This window comes from Adiantum capillus-veneris, chromosome 12, assembly GCF_014529385.1.
Source record: "Adiantum capillus-veneris isolate H3 chromosome 12, ASM1452938v2, whole genome shotgun sequence".
Classification (NCBI taxonomy): domain Eukaryota; kingdom Viridiplantae; phylum Streptophyta; class Polypodiopsida; order Polypodiales; family Pteridaceae; genus Adiantum; species Adiantum capillus-veneris.
The window spans coordinates 114,440,367-114,447,381 of record NC_140942.1 but is presented as its reverse complement, the minus strand read 5'-3'; the positions used below and the strand labels follow the sequence as shown (position 1 = coordinate 114,447,381).

The window sequence follows — 7,015 nt, the reverse complement described above, 5'->3', positions numbered from 1 at the left end:
GTCATAAGGAGACATAGAAGCTTGCAATCGTCTACTTTATACTCCTACAGCGATAGGTTTTATAGCAATAACGTTCTTGGAATATTTTCTTGTGTTGTCCTCTATCTACGTTCCCCGAGTCTTGTAATGCCTAGCATAGATTCTTCACTCACCCTTATGTTGTTCTTCTTGCACTCCGACTGGCCCTTGTGAGTAGGTAGTCCCCATAGAACACTTATCTTCGGTGTATCACCAAGCGGGGCAACAACCTTGTATGTGTTGTTGCTCTAACCACACACACACACACACACACACACACACACTTTTCTTTGTAAACACACGTGCACTCATGCTACCCACAAGCACCTGCTCCTTTCCATCAACATGGCTTTCTCTACCCATCAACTCTTGCTCAACCTACACTCTTGGTACTTCTCTCAAGTCTGGTTGAAGATCATGATGCACGACAATGGCTCGCTCTCTAATCTATGAACATGTCCTCCTATTGAGTTGGTGGCCTTTGATCACCACTGCTCTAACACCACACATGCAAGCACTTTTAGCTCAAGTGACACAAGCTTGGGGTTTCTAAATCAAGCTAGCACTACTAATGAAGCATTGAAGAAATATTGCAAGTGCAAGGGATAAGATTTAGAGGCTAATCAATGGCACACTCACATCAAACACACTCTTTCTCCCCCTAAGTGTGCGATTGATTGACTACCCCTTTCACAAACAATTTCACTACCGAAAGAAAGAGATTCAAAAAGATTCCCGCTCATCACAAAATTCCTTTCAAATGGTGCATCCTAATAAAGTACAGAGAAAGCCGCGTAGGCAACCGAACACTATCATTCAAAAAACAACTTGAAGAAGGTCCAATCTTGTTTCTATATATACCTAACTAACAATAGGTTATAGATGTAGTTTTAATGCAACCCTCTCTTACCTTTCTCTTAGCATTAGCTAAATTTTATGTTGCACACAAAACTTCTGTTTCCTTGCTGGCATTTTAATTGTCTCACTCAACTATCTCCTACTTGATCTTTCTTTCTCTCTAAACGTACTTCTTGAGAATAAATTGCACACTTAAATGACAAGCTATTAGTAAGCTGTAGTAAGAGGGCGATAGGGTGTAGAGGCACCCCTTGGCCCTAAGATAGTTCATTAGGCTGGCTCTTTTGAGTATGAATTTTGGTTGAGGTTAAGGGTTTTGATGACAATAATTCTTGCATGGGCTTGCAAGATTGTGGATCTATTCTTTGAGAGCTTTATCTATATGGTGACCAAGCATGATGCTGTGAGCTACTCATTTAACGTGTATATTGGGTGATTAAAAAGTGTGCTACCTCTCTCTCCCCCTGCTCTTTTCCTTGTAGTGAAAGACTCACTTATTGTTGGTATTAAGTTGTGACAGTCTAAGGTTGTAGAGTCTCTTTTTCTTGTAGTAAAAGACTCACTTATTGTTGGTATTAAGTTCTGACAGTCTTAAGGTTGTAGAGTCTCTCTCTCTCACTCTCTCTCCCCACATCCTAGTTTGTGCAAGAAAATAAGGTGTCGTCTTTACCATCTCCAATTTGTTCAGGATTGTGTGTTCTGTTTGCATTAGGTCCAACCCAATTGAGCAACAACGAGCCTTAGGAGGTATTTAGAGGGCACTTCTCATCTTTCTCGCACTTGGTCATTTGATTAAGCAAAGTGTCCTTAGAGCTCTCTTCTATGATATTGCCCCAAATCTTTTGTTAGTTTTTTGGGTCACTTGACTACCACTTACTACCTTTGGTCTTACCTTCACAATATGACTGGGACTTCCTTGATTGCACTATGCACAGGACTGGCTCAGATGCATGGATAAGAGGAGTGTCAGCTTGGTGTGCGGATAGTCACGCCTGTTGGCAGGGGAAAGAGGGGACCGTTTCATGCTTACACAGTCAGTACATCAAGGCTGCCCCCTAGCCCCCTTCCTATTCCTTTTCTATGCTGAGGCGATAGAGTAGATGTTTGACTCCACACGAGGTTGGATTGCATGGACCACAGCTACCTATTCGAGGAGATGAGCTTTTGGACGGTAAGTTTGTTGATGACTCGGCATGTTTCTAAAAGCCGAGAGGTCAATTTTCACGAAGTGTTCTGTTGTGTGTCGAGAGCATTGATTAACCGGCAGAAGATTGTGGCTTTTTGGGTTGGTAGTGCTTCCACGCCCCAATCCCCAATCGGTCACTTGGGAGGCTTCAATTGGATCTCTCCAGGGGCACCAATTCATTACTTGGGTTGTCACATTGGTTTGAATACATCACAAGAGCAACATATTACTTCTCTTCATCAGGAGGAAACTGCTCCATTGGAGTTCGGCACGGCTCTCTCTTGCAGCCACAGCTTTAGTGGCCAACCGGGTGCTTCTGGCTACTATTGTGGTACATCACGTCTTGCTTGATTTTCTCGAAATCTTGCATCAGCCACTTGAAGCGGTTGATCGGGAACTTTTTTGGGCGAGACGCACTATCTGCTCAGGCCAAAGTTTCATGGCAGGTCATTACTTTACCTTGCTCTTGGGGAGGGTTGGGGATATTCGACCCGGCAGAGTAGAGCCCTCTTTGCTCATTGTCAGAAGTCTCCTTCCAGGAGAAGAGCCCTGGAACGAGCTGCTGTCTCACCGGATTCATGCCCGAGTCCCACAAATAGGCGGCCCATGGAGCCCTTCCACTCACTGGATTTTCAGAGAGTTGCGCAGAGTGGGCCTGGGAGGACCATTTTGCTATGAACCTGCTTCGGTCTTGAGAGCAACTGCAAAGTGTGGCCTTGAGCAACACCAACACGCATCATTGAAGAGCGCTTTAGGTAGCCACTTACATGGAACCCCTTGGTCGGCACACAGCAAGGACACATTGTTGGTAGCCGACCTCATGTCCCTTGGGGTCCCATTGCACAAAGTCAAGCCCTTACTTCTGGCGATTGGCTGCAGTTTACAGCACTTGATGAGGAGAGTCAAAGCCTTCGGCTGCCAGACATGAGGGGGGTGCAGATCATTTATCAGGATATTGTAGAGGCTATCCCAGCATAGTGGCCGGCGATTCCCTGCTGGATGGGGGCTCTCAATCGAATGGAGGTCCTCATTGCAGTTAGGGCTTACTCAGACACGGGTTTCTGCATGTTCTTTGAGGTTCAAAGAGAGGGTCATCTCTACAGAGTTACTACCAAGGCACCAGAGGTGGCCAAGTGTTGCTTGCATCAGTGGGAGGACTTGTGTGATAGATCCTAACCCGTCAACTCTTGAGTTAAGACACTAGCGGCTTGCGAGTGCCGTTCTCTGGTGCGAGTGCAGCAGCACCCAGAGGAGTGGTTTTGGCGGGATCCTTTTGCTTCAGCTGATCACCCGGGGATCCCCTTCTTTCAGTAAACAGCACGACTAAGACGTCACATACAGTGCAGAGAGAGAGAGGCTCGTCATGCTGCAACCGATCATTGGCAAGTGGAGGGTCTCACGACCGAGTTCTTGGCATATTTTTGTGGACGCCTTTGGGACATCAGACAGCTAAGGAGAGCCACTATGTTCCGATGGCTAGTTGCACATCGAGCTACTCCAGTTGAGAATTGGTTGGTGCACAGTGGCCACTCTGAGGTGAGTACCGTCTGTGACCATCCACTTGAGACACACGTCTGTGTCTGTGGGACTGCCCCATGGCAAAGCAGGTTTGGCTTTGAATTCTGCCCGCAATTTCGACAGCTGACTTGGAGCTTAGTCCACCATCACGGGCCCAACACTTTATTTTGAGATGACTTCAGTCAGCAGGATGATTGTGATACAGGGAGGCCGGCTTACTCTCTAGCCCCCCACGGAGCTTATACTTGAGGAGTGGAGCAAGGATAGAGAGTGTTTATGGGAGCTCATCTACAGCCTGACATTTTGGTTCATCTCGAGGGCCCAGTGCTTCCGCATCTTCGAGGCTCGACCCGTCCCACTAGCGGAGACTATACGTGACATCTGGGTAGAGTTGATCCATACCTTTTCATTGGGAGAGTCTCCCCACATTTTGATGTAGCCCTCTCTACATCTTCAGATGTCATTATTCGATTTCAATAACAAAATCAACCCCCCACACACACACACACAGCCCCCAAAAAAAGTTACTTTATTTTTTGTTATGTATACGTCTACCCTATGTTGTGTTGCTTTCTCACAAAAAGTGACTCTAGAGGCCCCACACACGTGCAGCAATTATGTCTCTGAAATTTTTTGTACAATCCTCTACCCATGCATACTCATTAGAGATCCATTTCAGTACCTTTAAAACCCCTGATGTCAATATAGCGCTGCCACTCACTGTGACAACTCTAGGCTCTTATGCAAACTTTATATGTCTATAAAGGATCGATGTGACACTTTGCCAACACACCTTGTATAGTAATGGATTCTGCTACAATCCACCTATCAAAGATCAATACTTGTGCTCTCAAGTGTGGTAGATTGGCTATCCCATTTTCCTCTTGCGTAAGAGATCTCGAGTTCAAGATTTGTGAAATCTCCTGAAATGGTTCCTCTATCAATGTCTCTATCCATCACAGATAATCCTGGACTCACATGGAATGCATCATGAATCTTTCAAGTATCCGGAAACTCCAGTCAAAAGGACACATCGTTGATCTTTTCAGAAATCATCACGGGCCCACAGTTACTAAAAGAGAGTCTGACTAACGCCCTTTCATGTATAGCCAATGCTGCACATCTTGTGTATCCTCTCTTATACTGCCTGCTCCATACAAAAGTAGAAACATCAGAAGACCTTATCTTGTGTATCTTGTGTGTCCTCTCTTGTACTGCCTGTTCCATACAAAAGGAGTAAACATCATAAGACCTGTCTTTAAGCACTCAGATACTTTGCCTAAATCATAAAGCAACAATAGAATTTCTCAAGCCTTTTATCCTCTCTATGACACTTCACACCATAAAGATCTCCTACAGTTAGCCTGATGTGAGTGATGGAGTACTAGCAATCTATCTGCCAAATTATTAGGCTCCTTTTCTCCTATTTATATCAATTTGACAATGTGAGGCCTACCATGACAATCAGAGAGTTAACTTCAACTATAGGATCTTAGACCGTAGGAATGTTGACCTTATGAATCCATCTTCTTGAGAGCTCACCAACCTCTTCACCTACCAATATATGAAAACTGCTTACCTATCAGAGCCTGTGGGGCCCTTCGCCAGCTGATGTCTGGCGCAGACCATCCATAATTCTTGATCTACCGTCTATTGGTGAATGACAGCTGAATCTCAGTTCTCAAGATAGGACAGACCACCTGTTAAATACATGATAGACCACATGAGCCTTCTCTATCAAACCCATCAAAGCCTGACCAGGGTGTTTCTTCAAACCTTTGCATCTTTTAACATGTGATTTCCCACCTCTTATTGTCTGAAATGTAAGTAAAAGATCGCACACAACTTGTCATGCCATCCATTCCCTTGGATTCTCTATTAGTTGTTCATATAGGTGAACGAGGAAATTTGATATGTAATAGCCAAATGAGCTGGATGGAGAGGGTTTTGTGTGTGAACATGTGTTCAGGCAAAGAAGATGTCAATGGGTAATCTCATGACGTATGTAATCGCAATCATGAATAAATGATGGCTAAGGTTATCACCACTGTAGACCACATTGACCTATGAGGACTGAAGCATACAACTGATTTGGATGTCTCATCATATCAGAAGGATACATCAACATATACATATGTATGAGATGGGGATGGGGAATCTTTAAAAGAATGAGGCAAAAACATGATGGACAAGTAAACAAGATGTAAAATACATCAAAGCTCGTAAGAGAGAGAAGATTCATAAGGTAATGGAGTAAGCTTACTCACACGGGATATTCAAATAGAGGGAAAAGGGAAAAGAAACCCAAAGAAAGAAGAAAAGATTGTTGTTTCTGTGGTAGGTAATGAATCGATATTGTGTATAAAAAATGATGAGACAGAAAATTTACATGAATACAAAATTTCATCATTACACTCATGACCCTTGAAGGGCGGTCATCGCATATGGTTGCCAAATCCTTGCAGCAGAAATGTTTAATTTAAGAGCAAAGCAAAGACCTCGTAGCAGGAGATTTGTTCTGATCACCTGTTGTACATAAAGCTTCATTAGGAGTAAAATTTGAAACTTTGGAAGGAAAGCAGTGTTTAATTGCCTTCTTGAAACATACAAAACTTCAAATTCCCAGAAAATGCTCACCATCCACACTTCTTGGTTGAACTTCTTCAAAGGAATTTCCTTGAGGATTGAATTCTGTGACATTGGTGACACTGTTGCCTCCTCAACATAGCATACATCAAAAAGAATGCGGGCTGCAGTTGCCACTCTGTCTAGGGGAACATTCACTGCATCAGCAGGTTCAAAGACCATACCTATGTCTAATAATGCAAGGGCAATAGAGAGACTGTTTCCATCACATAATGCTAGGACCATCTGTGCTAGCTTTCGCCTCAAACCTCTGTCGATCTCCTTACTCTGAAGTTAGTTTGTAGAGCATGTCAACAAGGAGAGTGGAAAATATAGCCATCTACCACCACACAAACGCGCGCACACATGCAAGCACACACGCATGTGAGAGTAGGTACCTGTCCATAGTCAAGGAGCCCCAGCCGTCCATCAGGTAGCAGGAAAAGGTTGCCAGCATGCGGATCAGCATGAAACACTCCATCCAGAAAGATCATCTGAAATGGACATGACCATGTCAAGTTGCAACTAGCAAAGCTTACAATGAATACCATAAAAAACAGACAAATGAAGCCTGTCCACTGCTCGCTGCCCGCTAGCCTGCCATCGCCATCGCTTACCCTCTCGCATGCTGCCCTGTCCTCTCCCCTGCCCCCCCCCCTTGCTGTGTGCGGGCCTGCTGGCTGCTACCCCCTCGCAGCCCTCCTGCCCGCCCACCTCCCTCATTTCATGCAGTGTCTCCCCCCCCCCCCCCAAGTGATGGCTTCCTAACTTTGCTTGCCGGAGCTCTCGCAGGGGGTTGTCTTCACAGCA

General features: G+C 44.8%; 1 protein-coding gene and 1 long non-coding RNA gene across 2 annotated transcripts in view; both read right to left on the bottom strand.

The window, feature by feature from the left end:
• Nucleotides 1-4,226: 4,226 nt before the first annotated feature.
• On the bottom strand, nucleotides 4,227-5,997 carry LOC147446347 (uncharacterized). Its single transcript, XR_015189863.1, has 3 exons — nucleotides 5,970-5,997; nucleotides 5,160-5,280; nucleotides 4,227-4,727 (listed from the first exon to the last, which is right to left on the bottom strand). It is a non-coding gene; the product is annotated as an uncharacterized LOC147446347 (long non-coding RNA).
• LOC147446346 (uncharacterized) overlaps nucleotides 5,892-7,015 on the bottom strand; it is a 104,177-nt gene continuing 103,053 nt past the window's right edge. The window contains exons 11-13 of the mRNA XM_086525603.1: nucleotides 6,604-6,699; nucleotides 6,218-6,493; nucleotides 5,892-6,106 (exon numbers count right to left, since the gene is read on the bottom strand). Coding sequence (XP_086381729.1) covers nucleotides 5,996-6,106; nucleotides 6,218-6,493; nucleotides 6,604-6,699 — 483 coding nt within the window. The 3' untranslated portion in view covers nucleotides 5,892-5,995. The remainder of the gene's footprint in view (nucleotides 6,107-6,217; nucleotides 6,494-6,603; nucleotides 6,700-7,015) is intronic.